The 17,167-nt window shown below is 31.8% G+C and overlaps 1 protein-coding gene across 1 annotated transcript in view; it reads left to right on the top strand.

The window, feature by feature from the left end:
- LOC108689046 overlaps nucleotides 1–16,916 on the top strand; it is a 34,107-nt gene extending 17,191 nt beyond the window's left edge. The window contains exons 3-6 of the mRNA XM_018195646.1: nucleotides 14,286–14,542; nucleotides 15,232–15,295; nucleotides 15,695–15,943; nucleotides 16,292–16,916. Of these exons, the coding sequence (XP_018051135.1) occupies nucleotides 14,286–14,542; nucleotides 15,232–15,295; nucleotides 15,695–15,943; nucleotides 16,292–16,663 (942 nt within the window). The 3' untranslated portion in view covers nucleotides 16,664–16,916. The remainder of the gene's footprint in view (nucleotides 1–14,285; nucleotides 14,543–15,231; nucleotides 15,296–15,694; nucleotides 15,944–16,291) is intronic.
- The last annotated feature ends 251 nt before the right edge of the window (nucleotides 16,917–17,167 follow it).

The following is a 17,167-nucleotide window of genomic DNA, read 5'->3' as shown; positions in this document are numbered from 1 at the left end:
CCACAATGATAGATATTAAAATGAAAATAATATATTGTATTTATTATTATTATATAAGAAACAAGACGTTTCGGTCAAGATTTGATCATCAGTACACAAAGATGACAATAAAGAATTACAAGTTTATTAATTAAGAACGCAAAATCGCTAGTCAAAAAAGTGTAGTAATACAATATCAAGATGAAAGAAAGAAGTGCATAATATTAAAAAAATTATCGTAATGTTTTATTATGCAGTAATAAATTATAGGAGATTGTTTATGCCGGCTATATATAATCCACCACTTCTACAAATAATTATGTCTTCAACACTTGAGAGCAGACGAAAAACTAATGGATGTTTCGGTACGCGTGTTACGAACATGAGGAACGCACTGTCTAAGTGTCAGCTTGCATTACTGCATTATATACTTCAGAAGATAAATTATCACTTTCACACACAGTCATGCCGATACTAGATAGATCAGGAAAATAGATCATTTAGATTTATAAATAGACTATCTAAATTTGACGCTATATTGATAAGTCTTTTGGTTGTCTACGACAATAGATGCTTTTTGGCAATAAAATAAATTTAAAGAAATATTGTGATTTATATGAAAAAATATTAACAATGCAATATGTTTAAAGTAATAAAATTTAATAAGAATCAAAAATGGTTTCAGTACAATTGTGCATCTAAATATCTTCTCGCTTTTCAATCGACACTTCAAGTAGATATATTTAATTGGACTTAAGTTTAATAATACGTCAACTTCCGTTCCTAAACTATGACTAATCGTAAAGCTAAATTTAAGTCATTGAATTGATTTATGTAATCGCGCGCGCGCGACTGAGCCTAATTCAATTTAGAAGTTTGTATATTAAAGCTTATATTTATCCTAATATTTATCTGCAATATTTATTTTAATAAATATTTTTTTTAAAGTCTATTTTATTAATATAAAAATATGATAATAAGAAAAAAATGTACATAATAATAAAACATAATAATAAAAAAATCTTAATATAAAATTTTATAATAAATAAAAAAATAATAAATATGTCTAATCAGACGGAACGCAATGCAGTAGGTCAGATATAAACTGATATATACGCCAATGCAACAAGATGTTTCGCGATTGCAATTACGCGTTAATTTGTCTTCCGTCTAGAAGGACATTTGATGAGTCGCAAGTATGATAACTATGCTTGCTTCTCTATTTCAAGAGATCACTAGTACGACACGCACGATGAGATTAGAGCCGTATCTACGTCGGACCAGTATAGGATAGGATGCTTTGTCTCTTCGGGACACTTCCACACTTCGCTCTTCCACACTTTACAAACCGGATGCGAGCATTCCACACACTGGCGGCTGTGTGTCGCTAATAATCACGCGCGTGTTGGTAGTAACAGGGGACTTAAAGTTGGTCGAGTTGTTCTCGTTTAAAACAATCAGCAGGAAAGGAAGGACCAATTATACGGACCTGCGACCGTCTGTCACCGACCTTCTACTTCTCTTAATGTATTGGATCAGGCAACAAGTATAAGTAATCAAAACAACATGCTTAAATGTATGTAAATAATCCCGTTTCTTCCGAACAATAAAATTGAAAAATAATTGAATGATTTAACTGATTAAGAGTCATTTTCTAATGCTATAAATGTCGAACAATAGAGTTGAAAAGTAACGCGTTGCTTGTAGCATTGTTACTGTTACAATTTTTTTTTTCAATAACGAATGAGTGACGTTTTTTCTTACTTATAACGGTATAATGATAACGCAATTACATTTTTTTGAATAATGATAATAAATATAATTATTATTTTCATAATTTTTTGTACAATGTACACATGTATTGTACATGTACAATAACGTATAAGAGTTTTTTTGCGATTAATTATAAGCATCATAGATTTCGCGTTAAACTGATTAATTAGCTACATAGTTACTTTATTCAACAAGTAACGGTAACGAATTATTTTTCAGAAAAAGGATAATAACAACAATAAGTTACTTATCTAAGTAAGTTTCTCAATTTCTTGCCGACTAAGAATGCAAAATTTAAAAAAAAAAGTTACATTTTATAATTTTAGAATAAAAATAATTTTAATACAATGAAAAGTATTTTACATTTATAAAAAAGAAATTTTGTTAATTCTAAGTTAATTTAAAAAAATATAAAACGTGGATAAGCCATTTCTTGTGAAATGTTCGCATTTCTTTTATTTTTAATGATATTTGAAAGAGTTGAATATTTTTACTGTTAATAACAATAACTACCGCATTTTTCAATTCCGCGCAGTGTTAAATACAATTCATGCAAAGATCATAAACGATCCTTTATCTAGTTTGCTAATTATATGAACAATTCACCCATGGTTAACTGCGTCGAGTTTGCTTTGAATATCCGTTCTACGAAAGTTGTTAGATTGTTAGATTGTTACATTAAGTGTGCACAAAGCAGTATTATATGTATGTATAATTTACTGTTGGTAACACAGCGTTTCTCCAGGGAAGCACCGCTTTCACGCATTTTGTGAAAAGAAACTATTCTAATCTAACTATTTTCTACTGCAAGCTAATGAATTGAAGATTAAAAATGCGATGGTGCTAATGTTTGCGCATAATAAGATATGTAGTAAATAAAATAACAGAATTTCCTAGTGAACGTTTCAGTTTCTATTTCCTTGTATTCTAGGTTTTATATTAATATATATATATTAATACTATATATACATTAAAAAAATATTATATTTTAGCAAATATTTGTTGAGTTCTAAATATTTATTGAATATTTAACATTAGTTTATTTTGTATAAAAACTATTAATTTTATTATCATATTTTTATTAAATAAATATTTATTTATTGTAAGTGTTTACTACAAGGAGAGGCTCCGAAATGACTCACATCAATTTCAATGAAATTTGATAAGAGATATTCATAAATAATATAACAATTATTTCATAAAACACTATTATATAATAGGAAAAATTTAATTGTTAGTGTGGTTCGAAATTCAAGTCTGTAAGTTGAGAGGCTGTTGCCATCTATTACACTACAAATACTCGAGTATGAACGTTTTAATAAACGTTACGCTATTATTCTTTCTAAAGTAAATGCCATTATCAAATTTATTATTAAAATATTTCGGTAAACTGTCTACGCTTAAATGGGGGGATGATTTACCACATTCAGGTATATTTGGTATATTCAGGAGAACACATTCTACAATTCTATAATTTTTCTATAATTCAAATATTATTGAAATTGGTGAGAGCGTCTTCCCTTGTTAATACTATTCAAAGAAATATGTAAGATTTAGTAAATTTTTTTCCGGATAGTATTTCTTTATTTATTCATCTTATATACTTATTTCTTACGATAAGGTAAAGTCGTTGCATCCCTGAACAAAGTTTTTTTTGTAATGAAATACTTTTGGGACATTTCTTTAAGAAGAATACTCCACCCTAGTTGAACGGCGCGGGCGGCACTTTCTTTGCAAAAGGGAGACACTCCACACAGCTGTCTTATTCTTTTAAAAACGCGAACTGGCACGCGACCATGTTCGTTCCGCCTTTTGAGAGGCGACAGGATGTAAACTCGAAAACGATCCATATCCCGTTGGTCCACTACACACAGCCTGTCCCATTCATATAAAAAATGATGGAAATAAAACAACTGTCTATGGCACTTCAATTAGTCACGGATTATTCTTGGTGATGTCATGTAATAACACCTGCGTTATTTGTCGTTCGATGATTTATTAATTTTTAGAAATTGCAAAACTTTTTCTTTTATTTTACAAAAAATTTTATAAGAATTTAACAAGACTAATGAAATGAATCAAAATCGCATAAATAAGAGAAATCTTTGCGGAAAATTTTCATTCGTCAAGAAAATTCAATAGCAATTCTTGCAATTAATTCGATTGCTTCCGTATAGTTCATTGCTGTAACATATATTATCCGATTCATTCATAATACACTAATGCAGTGCACGTACATCATTATCATCAACTCGCTAGAGTAGATGATGACTTTGTTATTAACTGAAATGAATACGTACAATGATATATGGGTATATAAATATCCTGTATCTTTTAATTTACCAATTTATGCTTTGTCATTGATATTACGTGAAATTAAAACATTCTATATTAAATATACTAAAAATATAAATGTTTATATCTTATTGTTAATTAGATACATATGTGCGTCTAGCTATCAACTTAATTAAGTCTGCTTGTTTAAACATTAATATGAAAGGAAAGTATAATTAAGATAATTACATAATTTAAGAATGTTTCTCGTTGATTACAAAATCAATTGGTGAGAAATGTTTAGAGTCACACATCCGGCTTAAAGAATAGCCGTTCGTAGCACGTTCTATCACGCGAATTGCATCCTCGTGACGGCACGCGCATGCAGTCGCCCGTGCAATGAGTAGTAACAACATGCGGTTTCGCTTTCATCTTGCGCGAGAAGGAAGAAGCCCCGATACCATATGGCTCCAGAAGAAGCTTACGCACGACGATGCGTTCGCAGGAAGGAAGCTTTCCAGCATGACCGTATTATGTTCCATGTACCGAGAACACATTGCGAAGAACACGGGCCATAGCGTAAAAGCAGGGCACGCGATGAGAGCACGTGCTCCCTTTTCTTCTTTAGGACATCGCTTCTCCTTTGTATCGTCGAATGAAGGGCCGGAAACGGGTGTCAATTGTCAGCTACTCGTAGACATTCGCGGCCGGACACGGCCGATCCTTCAGCAAGCGAATTTGAGAAGGCGCGCTTCTGTGTGGTCCTTCGCGACTGGCTTCTTATCAAGATGTGAGTGTCCAGAGATACAACGTATCATAAATATAGTATTGATTGACAATTTTATCTGTGCGCGTGTCTTATCGTTAGCTTCTTAGTAGTTCAAGATTTTTATTATATATTTATTAGAGAGTATCTCCTTGTTTTTTTTTCTTTGTCAGTTCTTTTCATGGCGCAAAGTTATTACATTAAATTCTTTAAATAATACATAAATAGAAAGTTTATTTATGTAAAAGTTTTTTAAAGGAAACTAATATGACAGTAGATAATAGATTGCTATTTAATGTCAAAACTTATTATAGATGTATCTGTCTTATTATATAGATATATATCGAACATCTGCTGTCAATTAATACAGATGTGACATTTGTTTAGAATAATTTAAACATCGTTTGTTTTCTTTATATGGCCGTGATTGATAATTTTATTTTTTTTTATTTTTATTGGATCTATAAAATGTTGGAAACATTATCGATAAAATAGAAGCGGATAAATCTGCCGTTACAACGGTAATCCATAAAAGGAGATCACAAAAGATAATCTTGACCCACACTACATGGCATTGCATCGTCATCATTATTACCGTCATCAACTTCATGCGATGTAACATCCTCAATTTTATAACCCAAATGTAACAGTTTACTGTTCCGTGGAAATTGAACCATGCAAAATGTTGCAGTAATATTTAAGTTTTACTTCCGTCTCACGCAAATAGAGAATGAATTAGACTATAAATAAAGGCAATGAGTTTATTTTTTTAATAAGATCTTTTCATTTTTATAGAATTGTGTATAGAAACATAAATAAGCATTAGCTCGAAATCAGCCTCAAATATATTGCACTGTGCTTGTCGCGATTAGTAAAAATTAATGATATTTTTAAAAAATCTCGATCAGTTATTTCGAAATGTTGGACTCCAACAATGCAAGTAACAGTGATTGACCCTCGCGTGGAATTCTTGACCTCCAGGGCCGAGTTCAGAGACTCTGCAGTTGAACTCGGCACGCTCGATTTAGAGTCATTTTCTTCCAGCCCAGAAGAACCGTGAAAACCGACGCCTTCATGCTAATGGTAAATAAGTTTCGTTCTCAGAACGAAACTAAAATATATAGAGTTCGTTATGCAAAGTTCAAATTACTGTGCTAATTAAGACAGATAAGATGTAAAGAAGAAATACCGCTCTTAATTAATCCCACCAGCCATCTATAAGTAAATTGTAAATTTGAGCTTCTTTCCCAACAGAAAATTCATTATTTCGCTATATAATTTATAAAACACATTATATTCTTTGAATGAGAGAGAATTCTTGGAACTACAATATATCTTGTATGATATACCTATTGCAATTGTCTAAGACAATTTTATCTAGTCACTGTAAATGACATTTGTTATAAAATTTTTTTAACCACACATGCAATTATTTTTTATTCTGACAGATTGATTATTTCGATCTCTAATCTAATGACAATAAACCAGCCATGACAGAAGCGATTTTCCGCAATTTCTACGAAACTCCGGGACTTCCCAAGTAAAACAATATCCGCTCGCAGAAACAAGCTTGTTACCCAATCCGTAACAGTTATTCCTATTATAGATCGAAATTATGTAAACCAGGTCGTGCGACAATTCGTAATATAAAAGAAAAAGAACAAGTCGCACGCGGGCGACGTTTCTGCGAGCCACCGTCAAATCTTCACGGTTTCCAGTCACATGATTTTCCACCGAGCGTGTGAAACGTGCGTCGTTCGGTAACAATTATGCCTCTCATGACTTTCGTGGCAAGCATTGTCTTGCAATGGGAAAGTGGTGCGAAAGTAAGAACCCGCCGAGAGGAGATATCCGTCGAGAAGTTTCTCAACGAATTCGCAATCTCGCAGATCACTGGATCGACGAACGATCCTGAAAGGACGATTTACGTGGGAAAACAGAGAAAGTGGTGATTGTACTCGAATCAATTGCAATGTTCTGAATTTAATGACTGTGACAGGAAGATCATGTGGGATTAATTAACATAACAAGCACTTCATTCAAATTTTTATGAAGACTTAGATTTAATTCTAGTCAATCGTTTAATTAAATGTGTTACTACATGGAAAAAAATGTTTAGTTGAATTTACTGGAATTCTGGAAAATAAATGATTTCTAGTTAAGTGTGGATTTCTGATTAAAGTTATTGAATGTTAGTTATTTCTACTAGAATTTTAATAGATTTAACTTCAAATCTTGCAGATTTAACTAGAACTTTCTGGATCGTTTTTTTTACAAGAATTCCGGTTAATTCAACTAAACATCTTTTTCTGTGTTAATAATAATAATAATAACAATTAATAATAATAATAATAATAATAATAATAAATTCGGGAGGCGGTCCCTCATTGAAGATTCCGCCAGCAACATTCAAACGTGGTCCATGTGTCTTGGTCTGGTGACTACAGTTACATACTGGGTAATTTTAATTATATAGTCAACAGACATTAATTCTTAGAATATTATTATCGATATTATCCGCATAACAATAGTGTGAAAAATTATGCCTTATCACAACGATGAGTGTCATATGATTAGCAAATTAATTAAAGCAAATTAATCGATGATACTTGAAATCCTATATTTTCTGCTGACAATACTCAAGGTAGCCAATGGCGGTTTCATGCGATATGCTGGTCAAATTATGTGCGATCAGCAGAGCTTTGTTAGCGCGTGATGCAGGTGCTGGAGAGTATCATTTTCATTCTGATCGCAGACGAGCAAAAATGTATATTCTGATTGTATCCAAATAAAAATTATCATCTGTAAATCTATCCTTGTTTAAACTATCTCCACTTTCAAGAAATAAAAATTGCACTGTCTTTGTATTAATGTAAAGACATAGTTAATAAAAGTAATAATTAATAAAAGTTATAATAAAAGTAGTAATTAAAAATAATTATGTGAAGGACAAAGTAATAACATTTTGATGATTATAAATGTCGGTTTTACGTGATGCTCACTGGATCATCTCTCACGGATAATTATTTCAGAATCTTAAAGCGGGACATAGGACAGAGCTGCAGCGTTTTTTCTATCCATTTAGAAGTGAGTTTTTGTTTTATGCTCGTTCTCGAGTCCTTCCTCGGCCGGAAACCGAGAGGAGATAAACGAGAGGGGACACGTGCTCGACAACGATGGTACCTGAAGACTCCACGAGGAAAAATGGCAGCTGAGGGCCGAAAAGCACGTGCCACGCATGAAAGAAGAGATTCAATGGAGCGCCGGGATAAGAAATTTATTATGCACGGGTCTCCTACCTGGGACACTAGCGGTAGCCATTAAAACCGCTGTTCATGGGTTACATGAAGTTGCATGGAAATGAACGTCGTCCACCTCGAATACGCCGAATTTACTAGGATGCTCGCGATATTGCCTAATATTTTAATCTTAATTTAAAATAAATGATGACTGTACATTAATCGATATGTTAGAATTTCTAGACTTAAGTGAAAGATATTAACATAAAAGTAACTTAATTTTACTTAAATAGAAAATATATATATGTAAATAAATATTTATAATTTGTAATCATTCATCAATTTAAAAATTTTTATTTTGCAGAATCAAGAAATAACAACACTTTTACTAAAAATTCATAATTAAAGTGTAGAAATGCTAAGAGATAAGAATTTCTGTAATATATTGTTTCACATAAAGCAAGCAGGCACATAATTTGCGATACTATCACGTTTCGAGCAATTGAACGTGACCTCATATTATATACAATATCACTGGCAGCCAAGTAGACAATGGTCCAGAAAATACGCAGGCTACTGTCTACAATTTATCATTTAATTTTACAATTTTCAAGTAAAGCATGGGGGACTATCATCATTAAGTATATTTTTTTATTATTTAACTCCGATTGCCGTTCGAGCGGAATACAGCGTCAGCGTCACTCATCTTATCAATTGGAGAATAAATAGACGGCGCCATGCGAGACAATATATATAAAAACAATATAACACAGTAAATCAATCCAAACATTACTCTTCCTTAATTATATATACTTAATATAAGGTTTTCTCTCTTTTGAAATAACTGAATGGTATCTTATGAAATTTTACCTACGATAGTTCTTAATAGTAAGAATTGATTTATAATATGTCGTAATCTATTAACTTTTTTTGTATTTTATAAGAATTAATAGTCAATTATTCAAATTACGGTTTAGTATAAATCAATTCTAACCATTGTGCAGCATTGTCACGTTCTATACTTAGAAATTATCAGATTCTGAGAAGATAAAGAAAAAAAATATTAAGTTATTAAAAAGAATAAAAAAAGAGAGATAAATAAGAAAAGAGTGCGTATGAGAGTAGTATTGTAGATAAAGGTTTATTGGCACGCGCGCGCCTGTTATATATTCTAGCATAATAATTATTAAGAAATACATATATAAAGTGACATTTATAAAAACATGGAAATAAACTTAAATGAATTTAAATGATATTTTAAGATCATTATGCAGAAGTGAAATAATAATAATAATACCATTAATAATAATATACATATATTAATTAGAAATAATAATAATGTAACAATAATATTTATTAATTAGAAAAAAATGAACACAAAAAAGAACATTTCCGTTGAAAGGTGTTGCTTACCTTGCTCTAAATAGGAATATACATGTATAATGGATGACATTTTGAAGCAAGAGCTAAGTTGATAACGATAAACTTATGATAAAGATGACTATATTTAGAGCACTAACAAGCTGCTGGCAAAATAGAACGAATCAAAAAAACAGGAAGAAGACAGAAGTCAAAGCAAGCAATGACTGATCTACCGGTTTCGAACGTACCACTAACAGTTTAGAAGTTGTACACTACCTAGCGTCCGTTCTTTACAAAGAGCAAGTTCGAGATTTTTATGGATTCCAGCTAAATTGGACCCCGTTATTATGAAGGCATCCTGTGACATATGGCGCTCACTATTCCGTTTAATGCTCCATTTTTTGTTGCACCGTATGCTCGATATGGCGTATTAGCAGCTAAATTTTGGGACTTCCTTCTTTGAATTTCTCAATCTGGTTTTCCTATTAAAGCTTCGATTTACAGAATGAGTTTTTAGGATAATGGAAAAATATAGTCGTTTTCCATGTATTAAATCCGCCGTACTAATTACTATAATTAATGAGTATGAAAAAAGCGAAGTCATCAGCGACAATCTATATATATCTTCAATGTATAATTATAATTCCTTTTAGAAAACAATTGATTAAATTGATCCATAAATTAGATTTGAGTAACAAAACTTAAAATATCGTATGCAGAAAAAGAACTCTTATTATTTTTATAAAATTTAAATTCTCATAATGTATATAATAATTTTACATCATAGTGACAAAAATTTTGTTTGCGTATGTTGCGATAATCGCGGTATTTAAATAATTATGCAATCTGATTACAAAACTGCTAAAAAATTTAATATTTTTTAAAATATACCTCTCATTATATATGTATATATTTTTTCTAAAGTTAATATGACGCACATTTTGCTGATTGCTATTATCTCGATGATAAATCTCGCTGTATTCTATTACCGACTGTAATGTAAGATCAAGGGCACGAAAAATTAGTCTACACGTTATCAAAATCTCCATTACGTTGTTTTATAAATAGCAACGGTGATATCATCGTGCACATTATGCAAGGTAAATTACACGTTGATAACGCCGATATGGCATGAATATATATCAGAGAACAAAATTTTTAATTTAAATGTATATAGATTAATGGTCAATCATTTCTACAAATATAGGTTAATTTTAATCTAGATTGAAACTCGTTTTCTGTTTCTAGCTCTAAGAATTAAAAAAAGATGAACAGTAAGTTGTACAAAGAAGTGATTAATGTTAACTATGTTAACTATGTTAACTCTAACATTAATACAAATATAGATTAATCTACATTAGTATTTGTATTGATAAATAAGGCATAAGATTGAGATTGCCAATCGTCTGATTTTAAACTGGACTGTCAGGTATTCGGCAGTCTTGTTCGATATCCAGTTGAAATCAAATCAGACATCCGGTTTTTAAATATCCAATAAATAAAATAAAATTTACATTATAAAAAGAAATTTATTAAATAGAATTCGCCGATTTCAGCAATATTTCTTCATTTTAAATAACTAACGCTACTAACCGGTCGAGAGTCACGATAAGCTATCTACTGATATTTATGACACTTTGCTAGTAAATTTGGAGTGGAGAGAACGATGCTTAAGATCTGGTAATTTTAATCAGGAACTCAATTTGATTTGATAATGAAACATAATTATTAAATGCACAGGAATCATTTACATATATTTACATTAAAGAATATAACTTTAATCTTTGACTTGATATGTGTATAGAAGTTAAGATTTCGACTTGAAATTTCTATTTCTACGACTGTCATGTAATAAATTTATAAAGTATGCCAGATTTAAATCTAATTTATTACAACTAGTACAAAATGCAGAGAAGTATAATCAATTTATTTTATTTATATTTTAACAGATGTTAAATATAATAATTATAAGAGACATTGTTTAATTTTGTGGTTTTTTTAATAATAAAATTATTTTAAGTAGTCTATTATTTTTTATTGAAATTATTCTGATTTCAAAATTTTGGAAAATTATATTATAAGCAATTTCTCTAATTAAATTTTATATTTAATCTAATTTTATTTTTGTCCGGTTGATTATTTTTGTCCGGTTTGTTCGGTTAAGTTTCCACTAAAAAGAAAATATGCAGTAATTTAGATCGGACAACTCTGAATAAAATATTAAAATAAGTAAAAAAATAGAAAAAAAGGTCTTAAAGAAATTTGATTATTAAGTTTAATTTACTTTAACTTCTCCTTATTGTTAGTATTATATATTGATATTACAATCCTGTATATTATAGTTACAATAACAAAAAATTGAGGCAGCAGTTTTGATGGTGGTGTCAATCGTACATGCGCGAGCAATACTTTCAACTTGAAGAAACATCGAACTAAAATATCTCAAGATGTATTTCTGTCTGCCCTGTATAACCGAATGCGAGATATTGAAGCTTACCGCTCGTAACGGAATGTCAAATGTTCTTTTCGATCCTGATGAAGCACAGGCTTTGCTTTGACACCCGCATGCCTTCTAACTTTGTCGTTGTTTTCTCTTTCATTAGCCGCCAGTTAAATGAAAACATTGGTCAAACATTGGTCTTGATTATATCCATCAGACGATTTTTTAATGCAATTTTTATAACAAAATGATTATTAATTTCCAACGGATAGTATTTGTGCTTATGAATTTCTCATTTTGATAAATAATTCTCATTTTGATAATTAATAAAAAAAACTGTTCTTTTAAATTATATACTAAATATTGATTTTATATACACTTAGAGAGAATATAATGATGGTAACTATATGGTGATAACTATACAAGTTTTATATATGAAATTAATATGTAATTAAATAAACTATTTTATAGTTGTAATAACTGAATAATTTATTCAACTATGTGTATTAATTTCTATACATATAAAACTTTTAATTTTGATATTTAATAAAGAATTTGAGTTTATCTTTTTATCTTAATCAATTAAAATGATAAATATTACTTAAATATTTTAAAAGAAAAAAAAAATATTGTCATTTACTTAGAATAAATGATTCATAATGATCTTTGTACCTTGCCCGGATGCGGTGTAACTTAAGGAAAAAAGCTGTATAAAGATTGGATTGCACGCGCACTGAAAATCGCGTTAACGTAAGTGTATTGGAATTCCAACAGCTGAGTCAGAAATTTCGTTGTATCTACACATGTGAAGAAATTTCTGCGAAACCGTGCGAAGTTTGCTGGTGAGATGGAAATCTTTTTGCAGTTACACACATAACAAGAATACGAGGCGTTGTATTTACACCAACGCTATGTATCTTCGGCTTCGTTAAGATACCACTTGTTAGGTCCGATGTTTCCCTATCGATTCTCGATCGTAAAACTTTACTGAGAATTTCGAAGCGAATTTATATCAATTTGAATGTATTTCTTCTACAAGCGCGTTAACAAATAAAAAAAAATAAAAATGTAGAAAACAACATTTATATATCTTTCATCAAGAGATTCGATAGCCTTTGTCTTAAGGTAGAACTTAAATAATAATAAATATGAATCATTTTTTTTCAGTTATGAAAATCAGTCATCTACGATGTCATTTTTTGAGGAACTTCCGCGGCGTCTACAATAAAAGATAAAATATAATAATATAATAACCTCCATGAATTTAGCTCACAATACGTGATTGCTAGTATGCAATGAACGCTATTGTTGACATTATAATAAAAGGATTGGGGGTATAATCCCATGATTGTCATCAAAACGTGTTTATTTCACACGATAGAGACTCAACCGGATCTAGACTGGATTTCATAACCCACAGATTCCTATAACGATTTCCTGTAACGATTTCATGATTTATATGAAACTTTGGCAAAATTATTCCTTGAATGAATGTGAAAGCGCATTCGAATATATACTCGTGAGATGTGTGTATCGGATCAAAGGATTTTCGATAAAGTGATAAAAGCATACAACTGACTCGTAAAATTTCACCGACGAAAACTCGCGTTTCGAGAGAAGATCCCTTTACGTGTAAACATATGTTCGCGACCAAGCTGGCATGCCGTTGATTTGTGGCACTGGCACCTGAACATCTTTAATGCTGAAGAGGTGGGAAGTTCCTTTTAATGCAGAGATGTTGTTATATTTATAAGAGCGCTAATATTTGTTAATAAAATTTGTTAAATGAATTGTTTAAATAATAGGATACATATGGAATTTTTCCAAACATAAGAAAATTAACAGTAGCATATATAATATAATAAGTTTCATACCCAATAAATATAACAAAATTATTTATCGAGTTATTTAAATAAATGAACAATTTTATGGATTCTTTCTTTCCACATGTCTGCCTCTTTTCAGTCTTTATTATATATGCTAGTTGTTTTAGACGAAATTATATTTGTTATTCTAAATCTGCATAGATCCGGTAAGCGGATATTAATATGGATGTTAACATATGCCTACGCGCAGTGGCATCTGTGAATGGGGTGATCTGGTGTCTGGTTTATTTTCGGTGCACACATCCCCATATAACCAGTCATATCGGAAGGGTTGATAGCGTTTTATGCCATGCGCGTGGCCAATGTCTCTGAGTTAATTATGGACTGATTGTCAAGGCCTGCGTTTTTTTACTAACTGTACCATCAAAAACAGGACGTCGTCTTCCTGCTACTGAATTTAGCTTACAACTGAAAGAATTTCTACCCCTTTTATAATATATTTTCCGACAAGAGCGAGACATTAATGACCGAAATATTTTTAAGAAAGAAAACTCTAGAATGGATAAAATAATTCATTATTGATATAAATATTCATATTAATGGAAAATTTTCAATTTTCTTTACAGACCACCATCAAGGTCTACGCCAACTGCCTGCGACCGGACATCGAATATAAGACCCTAAGCATCACCTATGAGACGACCTGTCGCGAGGTCGTACAAAATCTTCTGAACAAATATCGCATGAGACATCGCGACCCCCGGTTGTTTTATCTGACCATGGAGGTGACCGTGAGGAGGGCCAATGTGCGTACCATCCTGCCCCTTGACGAGGATGCGAGGCCAGCCGTTCTGCAGTCCTGTCATCCTCGCGGCGATTCCAAGTACGTTCTTTGTCTGCCTTTGTACTTGACCACCGACCCTTTCGGTTTCGGTCGGCTTCATGACGTAATTTCAGGATTCGCGAACTATAAACACATCCCGTAGGCCGCCAAGCACGAATTAACAATGGTTCGATGTTCTTCTCGTTGCTCACTGATATAACTCTTGGAGCACAAGTGGTCGTGTGGGTCGCTGTAAATCTTTGATATTTACAAGAAATGTAAATATGACTACTCGATTACGAAACAAAAAGGAATTTTGATAGCGGCTGTAAATGTTATAGATCGTTGTGAAGAAATATGAGGACGTTTTTTGAGATTCCACGCGCACCAAGTACGCATCGTAATGCTGAATGATACGGCAACGTAGTTGTGATACAATACGGCATTATAGTGGATGAAAAATATTATCACAACTCACTTATAAAAAGAATGTGAAGTTCTTTGATGATTAGAACGGGTTTATTTGCGGAATTCTGACGCGACCGATGTTTTCTCGGCAGTCTGAGACTTCCGGCGCGACTATACGCGTAATAGAGCAGGACGAGAACGTTTATCCCGACGCAAACCGATGCTTTTATATAGAAATAACGCTCGGTATGGTGTCCTTTGAACTCACCGTCTTCTGCCGTTGTTATGGAATCTCTGATGCATAAACTTATGTGCTTATATATGTCTCCTCTTTGTTGCAGGTTTTCGTTGCAGACACACCGTGGCGGACTTGTCAAAATATACGACAGCGCACTCATGTCCGGGGTAAATAAATATTTACTCTTATACAAAATAAAAACAGACTACATCTTAATATATAAATTCTAATGTAAAATGTTGTATGTATAAGAAACATTCTTGTAAAAGAAATTTATAATTTATAATAAATTGTAAATTGCTTTTTGTAATATATTTTCTATCCTATAAACACTAAATAGTCTGAAAATAAAAAATATATTTAAATAATATATTTAAGTAATATACAATTACTGGTAAATTACTTCTCGCATATAATGTAGTATCTATATATTTTAAAAACTAATAGTTCCAAAAGTATTATTTAAGTTTTTTCAAAGTATTTAGAGCGGTAGTAAAATTTTTACTTAAAAAGGGGTTCAATCTGTATTGCAGTAATTGTGAGTAAACTCGGTTTATTGTTCGCAGTCTAAGTACAAAAGCCTTCTGGTCTCGGAGCAGACCACCGTAGACGAGTTGATCCAAATGCTGCTAAGTTGCTACAGCTCCAAGGAACCGGTGGAGCAATTCTCTCTCTACGAGGTCTGCGAAGGTGAAGAGTACCAAAGGAAATTACATCCCGATGATTCTCCACTCAAGGTCACGCAACGATGGACTAGTGCGGATCGGCATCTTCGCATTAGGCGTAATCCAGATTATAATCAACATAGGCGGAGGGTATGTGATAATAAATTCATTAAATTAGTAATTAATGTAAGTTTTTGCAAAAATATTTGATTAAATATAATTAGATTAATTCTTGATATTATACTTTAATTGGAAAATATTCGCGAAAGAATGTATTACAGTTATTATTTATGATGCTTTGTCTATATAAGCTGTCTCATGTAGTGAATCAGCTTCTCTACCATCAATTTCTAAGGAGCAGAGGGTACGAGACATTACACTTTCAAACAAAGAAATTATAATCGTAAAATCCAATTCGTGTAATTATACTGTCATCAGAATTATTCATAAGTGCTTAATAGAAAGTCAAATCTGTTACATAATCCAACGTCATTTCAGAGTATGTGGGCATCAGACTCAAGCATTACCATGGCGATGTCGAGGCTGGATCTCCAGGATAATCTTCCGATCCATTACAATACAAGAATCGAAAACAACAATCATTTGGGCCTACATCATCTCGCTAGAAAAAACAGCATTACCGCAAATAACAACAATAATAACGTTATTCATCGAGATCAACATCACTCATCGTCGTTAGGTTCCATCAGTCAGACGTCACGAATCGTCGTAACCCACGGAACAGATCTTCCGCAAGTACAGCTGCCGCGGTTGCAGCAATTTCCACAGAGCGTTCCGTCGACGCCGCTCTCAACAAAACACTTGACTGCCTCTTCCTATGCCGATTACGAAAATTATCTTTTTATATAAGAAATCGTAAACACGATAGAAATTGAAAGAAGCTGCGTCGATCGCGAAAACGGTCAGAGTTACCAGAAACTCGTTGAAGATACGAGAAACATACGCATATTGCAACTGTTTGATAGCATTTGTCTTTATGTAATATTTAAACGTCAAATATTATGAGCACTATGAGGCGCGAGCAACGTGTACCTTTGATTTTTATTTAAAAAGGTAGCTTGCCTTCTTTTGTTACAAATGTACATTCGAATTATCGTTGCTTTTATTCATTTTGATTTAATTCTGCTATAATAATTTGATGAAGTTCATTAAAGAAATATGAAAAATACATGATAATTTTCGGCAACCGTTATTTGATTAATATTTTAATGAATAGAAATTTTTTAAAATTCAAGGAAGAGATTAAATTGCAATGCTTAAATGCTCGTTTTCTACTTGTATTTCAGCTAATTAAAAGCTGATAACACTGAACAAAGAGAATTTACGATATTTAGTTAGTGAGGGAAATTGTAC

The sequence above is a fragment of the Atta colombica genome, unplaced genomic scaffold (assembly GCF_001594045.1).
Source record: "Atta colombica isolate Treedump-2 unplaced genomic scaffold, Acol1.0 scaffold254, whole genome shotgun sequence".
NCBI classification, from domain to species: domain Eukaryota; kingdom Metazoa; phylum Arthropoda; class Insecta; order Hymenoptera; family Formicidae; genus Atta; species Atta colombica.
Note: the sequence above shows the minus strand (reverse complement) of the source record. Positions and strands in the feature narration are given on the sequence as shown.